Source organism: Mobula birostris, chromosome 5, assembly GCF_030028105.1.
Source record: "Mobula birostris isolate sMobBir1 chromosome 5, sMobBir1.hap1, whole genome shotgun sequence".
In the NCBI taxonomy this organism is placed as follows: Eukaryota; Metazoa; Chordata; class Chondrichthyes; order Myliobatiformes; family Myliobatidae; genus Mobula; species Mobula birostris.
This window is the reverse complement of record NC_092374.1, coordinates 197,085,664-197,098,386: the sequence shown is the minus strand read 5'-3', so window position 1 is coordinate 197,098,386 and position 12,723 is coordinate 197,085,664. Positions and strand designations below refer to the sequence as shown.

The following is a 12,723-nucleotide window of genomic DNA, read 5'->3' as shown; positions in this document are numbered from 1 at the left end:
GCAACATCCTGGTGAATCTCCTCTGCACCCTCTCCATAGCTTCCACATCCTTCCTATAATGAGGTGACCAGAACTGAACACAGTACTCTGCATGTGGTCTCACTAGAGATTTGTAGAGTTGCAACATGACCTCTCTACTGTTGAACTCAATCCCCCTATTAATGAAGCCTAACATCCCATAGGCTTCTTAACTATCCTATCAACCTGTGCAGTGACCTTGAGGGATGTATGAACTTGAACCCCAAGGTCCCTCTGTTCATCCACACTCTAAAATAACCGACCATTAACCCTGTACTCAGCCTTCTGGTTTGTCCCTCCGAAATGCATCACCTCACACTTATCCAGATTGAACTCCATCTGCCACTTTTCTGCCCAACTCTTCATCCTGTCTGTATCCTGTTGTAACCTTCAACAGCCTACAGCTCCTCCAATCTTTGTGTCATCCTCAAACTTACTCACCCATCCTTCTGCCTCTTCATCCAGGTCATTTATAAAAATCACAAAGAGCAGGGGTCCCAGGACAGATCCTAGCTGCACTCCACGAGTCACCGACCTCCAGGCAGAATATTTTCCTTCCACTACTACCCTCTGCTTTCTTCCTTTAAGCCAATTTTTTTTATCTAAACAGCCAAGGTTCCACTGATCCCATAATCCCATACCTCACGACTTTCTGGATGAGTTTCTCGTGGGGGACCTTGTCAAATGCCGTGCTAAAATCCATGTAGACCACATCTACTGCCCTACCCTCATCAACTTCTTTTGTTACCTCTTCAAAAAACTCAATTAGGCTCGTGAGACATGACCTTCCCTTCACAAAGCCATGTTGACTATCCTTGGGTAGACTGTACTTCTCCAAGTGCTCGAAGTTCCTATTCTTAAGAATCCTTTCCAATAGTTTGCAGACCACCGACGTAAGACTGACCAGTCTATAGTTCCCAGGATTCTCCCTATTATGTTTCTGAAACAAGGGAACTACATTTGCCATTCTCCAGTCCTCTGGCACCTCCCCTGCAGCCAAAGAGGATTCAAAGATCATAGCTACTGCTCCAGCAATCTCTTCTCTCACTTCCCACACCAAACTGGGGTATATCACTTCTGGCCCTGGGGACTTATCAATCTTGATGTTTTTAAGAAGATCCAACACTACCTCTTCCTTAATCTCCACATTGTCCAGCACACAGGCCTGTTCTATTTCGACTTCACCCTGATGAAGGTCCTTTTCACTTGTGAATACTGAAGCAAAGTATTTATTTCGGACCTCTGCAACCTCCTCCGCCTCCAGGCACATGTTGCCTTCTTCATCCTTTAGCGGCCCCACCTTCATTCTTGTCATCCTTCTGTTCTTCATATACGCATAGAACACCTTGGGGTTCTCCTTAATCCTACATGCCTAGGCCTTCTCATGCTCCCTTCGAGCTCTCCGAAGTCCTTTCTTAAGCTCCTTCCTGGCTATCCTATATTTATCATGAGCCCCTCCTGCTTCTTATATCTAACATCTGCTTCCTTCTTCCTCTTGACGAGTTGCCTCACGTGTTTCGTCAGCCACGGTTCCCTTTTCTACCATTTTTCCCTTGTCTCAGTGGGACAAATCTATCCTGAACCCAGCACAAGTGATCCCTAAACTTCCTCCACATTACTTCTGTGCTTTCACCCTTGAACATCTGTTTCCAATTTACTTTTGCTAGTTCCTGCCTCATCCCTTCATAGTTAGCCCTTCCCCAGTTAAGCACTTTCCCACTTTGTCCGTTTTTAACCTTTTCCATAGCTATGCTGAAGCTAAGGGAGTTGTGGTCACTCTCACTAAAATGCTCCCCCACCAAGAGGTCTGCCATCTGACCAGGTTCATTACCCAGAACTACAAACGTAGATCCAGTATGGCCTCTCCTCTCGTCGGCCGGTCCACATACTGTGTCAGGAATCCTTCTTGAACACACCTGACAAATTCAGCCCCATCTATCCCTCTTGCAGTCAGGAGGTGCCAGTCAATATGAGGGAAGTTGGAATCACCCATAACTACAACCCTGTATTTCCTGCACCATTCTAAAATCTGCCTGCTTATCTGCTCTTTGGTGTCCTGAGCACTATTTGGGGGCCTATAGACTACTCCCAGCCCAATGATTGATCCCTTCCTATTTCTGACTTGCGACCACAACGACTCAGTGGACACTCCCTCTGCAGCGTCCTCCCTTTCTATAGCCGTGATACTATCCCTGACCAGTAATGCTACTCCCACCCCCCACTTTTCTACCTCCCATCCTATTCCGCCAGGATATTGGTCCCTTTCCAGTTCAGGTGCAGCCCGTCCTTTTTGTACAGGTCAGACCTTCCCCAGAAGAGATCCCAATGATCCAGAAATCTGAGCCCCTGCCCCCTGCACCAACTCTTCAGCCACACATTCATCTGCCATAACTTCCTGTTCCTGTACAGTCGACAGTTTGGACCGAGACCCTTCATCAGGACTGGAGAAAAAGAGATGAGAAGTCAGAGGAAGATGTTGAGGGGAGGGGTGGAAGAAATACAAGGTGGTAGGTGAGAGGTGAAACTGGGAAGGGTGGAGGGATGAAGTAAAGAGCTGGGAAGTTGATTGGTGAAAGAAATGAAGGGCTGGAGTAGGGGGAATCTGATAGGAGAGGACAGAAAGCCAAGGAGGAAAGGGAAGGGGGAGGAGTACCAGAGGGAGGCGATGGGCAGGTGAAGAGATAATATGAAAAGGAAATGGGAATGGGGAATGGTGAAGGCAGTGGGGGCCATTACCGGTAGGAAGTTAGAAAAATTGATCTTCATGCCATAGGGTTGGAGGCTACCCAGATGGAACATAAGGTGTTTCTCCTCCAACCTGAGGGTGGCCTCATTGCGGCAGTAGAAGAGCCCATGGACTGACATGTCGGAATGGGAATGGGAAGTGGAATTAAAATGGGTGGTCTCTGGGAGATCCTGCTTTTTTCTGATGGATGGGGCGTAGGTGCACGGTGAAGCGGTCTCTGACTACTGGTGCTGATTGAGCTGCCAGAGGTGGTGGTGTCAGAGAGATTGTTGGACGGATGGGAGATGGGGGGGAGCATTGACAGTGCAGATGTCTGGGGTAGGTTTTTTCATTGAAGACTGTTCCATATCCAAGTACCTGCAGGTAGTTCCAAAGGGAACAAAAATGCTGCTGGTGGATTGGGATTACCGAGGTTCACTGTAGCTGGAGGACGAAGTGGGTATCGATAGGACAGACACTCAGTGTCTTTATCCCAGGGTACAAATGTCAAATAATAGAGAGCTCAGCATTACGTTGGGCGAGAGGAAAGTTTTGAGGGGGTGTGTCGGGTGAGTTTTCCCATGGGTGGTTGGAATGGGCTGCCAGGAGTGATGGTGGAAGCAAATAGGAGAGTGGATCTGAGACTGTTCTCATTGTCTGTGAATGTAACTCATGCTACTGTGCCTCAGTCCTCCTCCTCTTCCTCTCTTCCTGCAGTACAACTGGAGGGACGAGGAACTCGACCGGAACATGGAGTTTGTCCTGTCCATCATCCACACCGTCCGGTCCCTGCGAGCCGACTACAACCTCACCAAGACCAAGGCTGACTGTGAGTCTGCATTTCCAGACCGCTGCCCCGCACTGTTCACGTGAATTTCCCTGGCCGCATTTCCCACGCTTGCCTCTGTGTGGCGCTGTTACCAGAGTCGGGTCAGTGCTTCAGTCTCCCCTGGCTGGTGGGGGCGGTCGATCGGATCCCAGCTGACGGCTGTTCGGTGCAGCACAGAGGAAAGTCAGCACTGGGGGAGATGCTGTCCTTGAGAGAAATGTTGGACGGTGAACCTTACTCCCCTCCCTCGTGTGGTTCTCTGGGGTTTCACAGCCAAGTGGGTTATCAGTTTTCATATTGATGTTGTTTTATGATTATGATTGTCACATCACAGGAAACAGCATCTCCTCTATGATCTCTTGTCGATACTTCTCACTGTCTCAGTCAAGCAGCCCGTATAATCAAAGACCCACCCAATCCGGACAGTCTCCCTTCTCCCCTTCCCATCAGGCAGAAAACACAAAAGCCTGAAAGCATGTTCGACCAGGCTCAAAGAGAGCTTCTATCACACTGTTATAGACTATTGAACAGACCTCTTGTACAATAATATGGACTCTTGGCACACAATCGACTTCATTATGATTTTGCACTTTATTGTTGACCTGCACTGCACTTTCTGTGTATCTGTTACGCTTTATCCTGCATTGATATTGTTTTACCTTGATCTACCTCAATGCACTGTGTCATGATCTGATCTGTATGAACACTCTGCAAGACTAGCTTTTCACTGTATCTTAGTACTTGTGACAATAATACACCAAAACCAATAATAGACCAGTACAAGTTGGGGGACCTGAGGGGGAACTCCTTCACTCAGAGGGTGGTGAGAGTGTGGAATGAGCTGCCAGTGGAAGTGGTGGATGTGGGTTTGATTGTAACACTGAAGAGAAGTTTGGAGAAGTATACCATCTGGTGTGAGATGGGGAAATGTTTTCTGTTCTCTGCCCTACCTGTACCCCATGCTTGTCTGAACGAACCTCCCTCCCTTTGACACGAAAGATCTCCTCACAGCTACCGCTGGACAGGAGGTGCAGGAGACTGACGTCCCAGATCGTGGTGCTGTGGTAGAGTCGTCCCTGTACCATGACTTAGCTGAGAACTCTCGGGCTCACAGTCTTTCTGCTTGTTGCCTGAAGGTTACTTGAAGTGCTTGGACCAAAGTACAGCCGACCTGGTGGGTCTGTTCACCCCCTACATTGAGACGCTGTCCTCCTGCAAGACAGTGACAGTGCTGGTGGACAAGGACTGTCCAGCTGGCTGTGCCGTCGCCATCGCCTCAGACCGCTGCTCTGTTCACCTGATGCTGAAGGTAAGCTGATCTCAACATCACCTCCCTGACACAGTCCTTCCACAGATGCTGCCTGACCCCCTGAGTTCTTCCAGCACCTTGTGAAGAGGAGCCGATAGGTTGCAGGGAAGTCAACATTCCTGAACCTGGAGATGCTGCCCATCTCAATTCCCATTTCAGTGATAATATTCCACCGCCCAGGATATGCCAAGCTTCTTGTTGGCCATGTCTTTGTGGGCTCATGGTATGGAAACCTGGTGGGCCAATTGTGGTTTTTGGAATGTCTGTTCTTAACTGTTTCTTTGTCACCAGCAGCACAAAGCTTCTCGCCTTGCCATGACCAGCGTTGGATCTGGGGATGATATTGGCCAGAAGGTTCATTGGAAGTTAAAGTCAGCTGTATCAGTATTACAGTGGAGTAATTACTGGGATTTTCAGAATGCCTCTAACAAGGTGCTGCAAGTGCGACTGCTTAACAAGAGTCTGTGGTATTTGAGGACAGATACAGGCATGGATAGAGGATTGACTGACTGGTAGGAGGCAATACCTGGGAAGCAAGTGGGCTCATTCTCGTTGTCTGCTGTTGACAAGGGGTGTTCTACAGGAGTCGATGTTGGGACCACTGCTTTTCACATTATATGTCAATATTTGAATGATGGAATTGATAGCTTTGTGGCCAGGTTTGCAGATGATATGAAGATTGGTGAAGGGACAGGTACTGTTGAAGAAGCAGGGACTATACAGAGAATTTGGACAGATGGAGAGAATGGGCAGTGAAGTGGCTGATGGAGGTGTACGGTCATAGACTTTGGTGGAGGAAATATAGACGTAGACTATTTTCTTAATGGGGAGAAAATCCCAAAACCAGAGGTACAAATAGTTTGGGGAGTCCTTGTGCAGAATTCCCTAAAGATTAACTTGCAGGTTGAGTCAGTGTTAAGGAAGGCAAATGTAATATTGACATAGATTTTGAGAGGCATGGAATATAAGAAAAAGAATGTAATGCTCAGGCTTTATCAGGTCAGACCACACTTGGAGTATTGTGAGCTGTTTTGAGCCCCTTAACTGGCATTGGAGAGGGTCCAGAGGAGGTTCATGAGGATGATTTTGGGAATGAAATGGGAAACATATGAGGAGTCTTTTATGGCTTTGGTCTTGTACTCATTGGGATTCAGAAGAGTGAAGGGGGATCTCATTGAAACCTATCCAATATTGAAAAGGCTCAGGTAGAGTGGATGTTTTCTACAGTGGGTGAGTGTAGAACTAGAGGGCACAGCCTCAGAATGGATGAACATCCATTCGGAACAGAGATGGGAAGGAACTTCTTTGGCCAGAGGGTGGTGAATCTGTGGAATTCATTGTCACGGACGGCTGTGGAGGCCGAGTCATCGAGTATACTTCAAGTGGAGTTGATTGTTTCTTGATCAGGGCAGCAAAGATTATGGGGAGAATGCAGGAGAATTGGGTTGAGAGGGACAATAAATTGACCATGATGGAATGGCGGAGCAGATTCGATGGACCGAATGGCCTAATTCTGCTCCTATGTCTCATGGTATAAAAGATCAGCACCCTCACCCCCATCCTCCCACACCTCACCAGGTATAGGGTTACTGTGTCCTCACCTACTACGCCACCTATCACCTACCACCTTGTATTTCTTCCACCCATTCCCCCACCTTCTTCCCCTGACTTCTCATCTTTTTTCTCCAGTCCTGATGAAGGGTCTCGGTTCGAAACGTATTCTTTTCACTCTTTTCCACAGTTGCTGCCTGGCCTGCTGAGTTTTACCAGCGTTTTGTGTGTGTTGCCAACTAAACTAATCTCTTACAGCTATGCAACGTCCACATCTTCCATTGTCTTCACATTCATGTAAACATACGTTTTCGGAAGGTGTGTGGAAACCGGAGTACCCGGATGAAATTCAGACAGTCACGGGGAGAATGTACAGACTCCTTACAGAGAGCGGTGGGAAGTGCACCCCGACTGCTGAACGCTGGCTCTGTAACAGCTTTACACTATTTACTACGTTACCGTGCCATCCCCATCAGGGAACCACGAAATAGTGCAAAAAGTGAACAAAATATTGAGCAGATAAATTCAAGTGATTCTGCAGGTGCTGGAAATCCAGAGCAACACACAAAATTCTGGAGGAACTCAGCAGGTCAGGCAGCATCCATGGAAAGGAATACAGAGTTGAAATTTCAGGCCAAGGCTGGTCCTGATGAAGGGTCTTGGCAAGAAACGTCGACTCTTTATTCCCTTCCATAGATACCTCCTGACTTGCTGAATTCCTCTACCACTTTGTCTACTTTCACACAGTGCTACAGCAGGGTTTTCCAAGCTTTTTTTAATGCCATGGACCCCTACCACTAACCGAGGGGTCCATGAACCCCAGGTTGGGACCCCCGTCTTGGAGGAGCAACTCTCACACGTTGTGTGGTTGGATCATGTGTCTTCTGAGGCAAGGAAGGAGAAACGTCAAAGCCTCATTGGAACTGTTTCCCACTCAGGTTAAACCACAGGGTACATACAGTTCTGATCTTGTGTCAGAGGGAGAAAATGACAGCACACAGGAGATGAATGGAGGGCAGCAACATTACAGCTTTGAGGAGGGAGTGTGCAGCCTGGGTGTATTTTCTCTCAGTGATAGACAAAGTCTCTAATTGGAGGCATATCGGAGAGTCTGGGACCAAGGACTGTCGGCTCAGAGGCAAACAGTCCTGGGTTTATACTCCTGTCTGTGTGACTGGTTGGGTAGGTGGGAGGAAAAGGGGTTAGTTTTGCTGTTTTGTTACTGTGTTGTTTCTGTCGGTTTACTGAACATTTTGGGCAGGCTATGTTGTCGCTGCCTCCACTAGATGTAACTCCCAGCAGCCCACAAACGCACCTTTAGGATGGGGTTGGGAAGGGAACCAGAGCACTTGGGGAAGGGGCAATTTGGGAGTTTTTAATTTTTGGGAGAGAACGGAGGAAGTGTATGGTGGGATGAAATAAATGAAGGTGTGGACAGGGACATGTTAACCTCAACATCTGGCTGCCCCCACTGTTATACAGACATTACTATTTATTACTGTCACGTGCACAGTGAAAGGATTTTGTTCACCTGCCATCCAAACAGATATTTCCATATGGTGCAAAGGAAAACAGGATGCAGAATGTAGTGAGCTAATCTTTAAATCTTCCACTGTTTCCACTTTCTTTTGCCTTTTGTTTCAAAGGGACTAATTGATGCAGAAAAGGAGGTCACAAAACTCAAGACCAAGCAGGGGGAGGTTCAGAAGCAGATTGCGAAACTCAGGGAGAAAATGTCCAAAGCTGACTACGGCACCAAGGTGCCTCAGAAAATCCAGGACATGGAGGTGGAGAAGGTGAGGAGGGTGAATCTGAAAGTTGTTCGTGCCCAGGGTCAGTTGGAGGATTCACACGCAGGTTAACCTTGTCGATCTGGTCTGCAGTGATCGAGGGAGGTGTGGCCATCTCTCACACTGGACCCTGTGGGTGGTCCCACTCAGTCTATGTGATTCATGGGAAGTGTCCGTCAGCTGAAGGCAGTCACTGGATGTATGGTTCCAGAGACAGAAACCCTTCCCACAGGTTAAAACACAGCTGAATCTGCACATTCAGAGTGTGAGTTTTGTGCTGGTGGTCTGTGCCAAAACAGTTCTGTATCTGACTTGTGTTGAACCCACCCTGGTAGCATGTGATGGGACTGTATAGGGAGAGCTTTACTCTGTATCTAACCTGTGTTGTTCTTACACTGGGAGTGTGAGGAGAGAGCTTTGCACAGTGTACCTACCCTGGAAATGTGTGATAGAGGAGTGCAGAGGGAGATGTCTTCTGGGATCTCGGCTGGGATTGTATTTAACCTGTTTTAAAACCAGAACTGATAGGAAGGAATCGCGAGGTGAGGGTGGAGGGACAATAAGTCAGCCATGGTCCTCTTTGAATGATGGAATGTGGTCGAGGGGCTGAGCTTCCTGCAGTCTCTCCACCTCACCTGAACGTTATCGTACAGTGCATCCTGAGCTGGATTTGATTTTCTCCTTTCCTTCCACAGTTGAAGCAAAGTGAAACTGAACTGCAGAAGGTGGAAGAGGCCATGAGGAACTTTGCGAAGATGATCTGAGCTGCTGAGTGCAGCAGGGAGTGTGCCGGGATTTTAACCGCTCTCCTGTGACGCACCTGCCTGAAGGATGGTGTGGCCCTTCTTGGCACCAGACCTGACTTTCCGGGGACAAACCCAGCTCTGGTGTGGACGGGTTGGTGATGGGTGACATGAAGTGCCTGCTGTCTCACTCCTTTCCATTCAGTCCCGTCTGTGTGCCAAGCCTCACCGTTCCCTGATCTGTGGGTGACAGAGGTTGGTCCACCTCCACCTCAGAGGGAATTACCTGCACTCACTCTTTCCCACTCTCCCTCTCCAAGTGGCACGTTTTCTCTCTCTCTCTCTGCAACCCAACTCTTCCCATTTTTCTCTCTCTCCCTCTTTCCTCTTTCTGATTTCTCCCTTCAATCTTTTACCTTCACTTCCATGTTGTTTTTCCTCAGTGCCTCTGTTTTTCTGTTTTGCTTGCCATCTCGTTCATTTCTCCAAGTTGTTGTTTCTTTCCCTACCTTTTCCTCCCTCTCGTAATTCTCCATCACCTACCACCTTTCCATCTCCTCGTTTACTGAGGCCATGCAGCCCTGCAGACAGACCTCGTGTCTGTCTCCTAACCAGCCCACCAGAAACTGTTGACAAACTTGTTCCCTCCTGTTCTCCCTCTCACTCTCACCTGGAGATGGTCTCCAGGTTTTAAGTTTCTGGGCTTCACCTGAATGATCTGCTACAGAGATTGATTGTGACAAAGTGGTCAGGCTGAGCTCGTTTGGAAGAAGGGTGAGAAGGGAAGCAACAAGCTTCAGTAGCTAATGGACGTGGGGAAGAGGGAGCTTCAGGACGTTGCAATGTGAGGTTGTGGGAGGAGGAACTGATCAGCTGCCAATCTTTGTTCTAGTTGCCGGATGGGGTTGGGTGCAAACCCGGGTCTGGAGCCGTGATGCAGCATCTTCACCCGCTGCACCCCTGAACCACCAGGGATTTTTCAGAGGGGTGGGCTTGGATTTCAGCCACCCAACCCCCTTCAGAATATCCAGATGATGGCTTGTGGCCCAAGGCTGTGAATATCCCCCAGCCGCCATCTGTTCCCCTGAGAGTTTACAGAAAATCTTTTGCAGGTTCTCTCGCCTCGCACTGACAAGCTGGAATCCACTTCCAGTACTGGCATTAAGTCCAGGTTTTGGGATCTCCAACGCTGTGGAGTTGGGAAAGGATTTGCATTCTGCTGCACGTCACAGGGCAGTGCCAACAATGAACAAAAACTGAATATTTAATGAAGGACTCCCTCACATCGATCTGTCTTGGCATCATAAAGTGACTGCCCAGTAGTGCAGTCATTTCCAGCCACGTCATTCTGTAACAATCCCCACATTGTTCTGGTTGTTTGGGAAATTGATTCCATCTTGACTCCCCCCACCGCCAACCCCCGATCCTTTTTCTCCCCACCTGCCATCCTGTTTACTTGCTCCCTCCCAGCATTCATTCAGCCTTCTCCCATTGTGCACTGGCACACACTGACCATTTCCCCACCCCACCCCTCTCCTCCATCTCCCAATTTAGAGCTGGCATGAGTTCAAATAAAAAAAACTATTGTTTTGTTGCAAGAATGTTGGCTTGTTTGGAGTCTTCAATCTGTGACCAAGTGATACTATAAACTTCAGGCTCTTGAAATGGTTCTGCTGATGTGAATTATTATTTTAATTTGCAGAGTTATTAACTGAGAACATTTGTTGCAAAAATGGGTTTGACCAGATGATCACAAACAAGGGAGAATCTGCAGATGCTGGAAATCCAAGCAACACACACAAAATGCTGCAGGAGGTAGGCAGGCCAGGCAGCATCTGTGGAAAAAAGTACAATCAACGTTTTGGGTGCAGTACTGTCGAAGGGTCTCGGCTCGAAATGTCGACTACTTTTTTCTATGGATGTTGCCTGGCCTGCTGAGTTCCTCCAGCATTTTGTGTGTGTTGCTTGACCAGATCCTGTTCATAATGCTGACCTCTGCCAGTTCAACAGTTTGAATCACTTTGCTTCAAGAAATAACAAGTGGTTAAAATACAATTTGCAATTGTCTGAAAGTAACTGAAATAAAAATAATTCTCTTTGAAAGGGCAGTGCTTATGTGAAGTAATGAAGAGTGAGGTGGGGTGGTGATGGGTGGGAGAAGGAATTCAAAGGTATGAGGAAATGCAAGTAATTTTCTTCTCTGAGAATCATCACCTTGTCATGGTGGAGAGACCTGCGAGTTCCTGAGATCTCGACAGTGATGACTTGTGGAGCTCAGCTCCTGGAAGGGCCACCTATGGTGGTACGGTCAGAGGGGAAGGTTCCAGACAAGAAGTGACCAAAACAAGAGTTCAGCAGTGGAGCTGGTGGAAGATGATGACACATCACAGTGGAGGAAGTTGGCAGCAGTGGAGGATCCCGAGTTGACTTGCATTCCATGGCACAGGGCCTGACCCTTATCTGTCAAAGGCCGTATGGTGTCTGCCCGTATATCAGCCTCCTCACATTACCACGATCACCTCAATATTATGCCCTCTCTTATTATCCACTTCCTCCCTGGGAAAAAGCCTCTGGCTGTCCACTCTATCGATTCCTCTTATTACCTTGTACAGCTCGATCAAGTCAATTCTCAGACTCCTTCTCTCCAAAGAGAAAAGCCCCAGCTCACTTACCCGGTCCTCATGAGAAATGCTCCCTGATCCAGGCAGCGTTCTAGTAAATATTTTCTGCACCCTCTCTGATTTGTCTGATTTTTGGATCTCCCCTCCCACTTTCAAATCTCTTACTAGTTCTTCCTTCAGTTAGTCCTGATGAAGGGCCTCGGCCCAAAAGGTGGACTGTACCTCTTCCTAGAGATGCTGCCTGGCCTGCTGCGTTCACCAGCAACTTTTATGTGTGTTGCTCCTAAGAAATGCTCCTTGATCCAAGCAGCATCTGGTTTCATGTATTTCATTGTACTCCTGCCGTAAAATTATCAAATTTCATGACGTATACCGGTGATATTAAACCTGATTCTGATAACTATCTCTGGTGAATGGAATAGAGACCCCGATGATACTCTCAGCAGTCCTCGCAGTCCTTTGACAGATTCCGGAACCAGACGGTGATACTGCTGGTCAGGACACTCAGATTAGGAGCATTGTGTGCAGTTGTCTACAGGAAAGATGTAAATAAGATTGAAAGACTACAGAGAAAAATTACAAAGTATATTGCTTTCACAAACTTCCTTCTATGCATTGTGAGAGCAGAGTGTGAGGACCAATAAGCGGAGCAATTCTGCCACCTGCTGGCCGCACAGGGCGGTGCACCTCCTCCAGTCTCCCAGAGTTGAGCCAGTCTCCCATTTCTCGCTTCCACTCCAGAACCGATGGGACTGAAGAGACGAATGTGGGAGCTGCCGTGTAGGATTTGTGTAAGTGGATGGGTAACGACTGGCGATGAATCGAGTGGAGAAGGTCTGTTTCTGAGCCGCATTTTGTATTTTAAAAATTAACTCTTCATAATAAAGTATGTAGAAAAGACAAAACATGGTGGAAAAATTGTTTTACATTCTTGGTATCATATGGTCAATATATTCACTCATATTAACACTATACACTGCATAAACCATTACCACTCAGGTTGCCCCGTTACATTACAATATTCCATCAGGCCCCGGGGACTTATCCGTCTTAATGTATTTTAACAACTCCAACACCTCCTCTCCCTTAATATCAACATTCTCCAGAACATCAACCCCACTCATATTGTCCTCTCCA

General features: G+C 47.7%; 1 protein-coding gene across 4 annotated transcripts in view; it reads left to right on the top strand.

Moving 5' to 3' along the window:
* LOC140198222 (valine--tRNA ligase-like) overlaps positions 1-11,078 on the top strand; it is a 40,707-nt gene extending 29,629 nt beyond the window's left edge. For all 4 annotated transcript variants that reach the window (XM_072259266.1, XM_072259267.1, XM_072259268.1 and 1 more), the window contains 4 exons: positions 3,461-3,572; positions 4,709-4,881; positions 8,079-8,228; positions 8,918-11,078. In XM_072259266.1, coding sequence (XP_072115367.1) covers positions 3,461-3,572; positions 4,709-4,881; positions 8,079-8,228; positions 8,918-8,986 — 504 coding nt within the window. In that variant the 3' untranslated portion in view covers positions 8,987-11,078. The remainder of the gene's footprint in view (positions 1-3,460; positions 3,573-4,708; positions 4,882-8,078; positions 8,229-8,917) is intronic.
* The last annotated feature ends 1,645 nt before the right edge of the window (positions 11,079-12,723 follow it).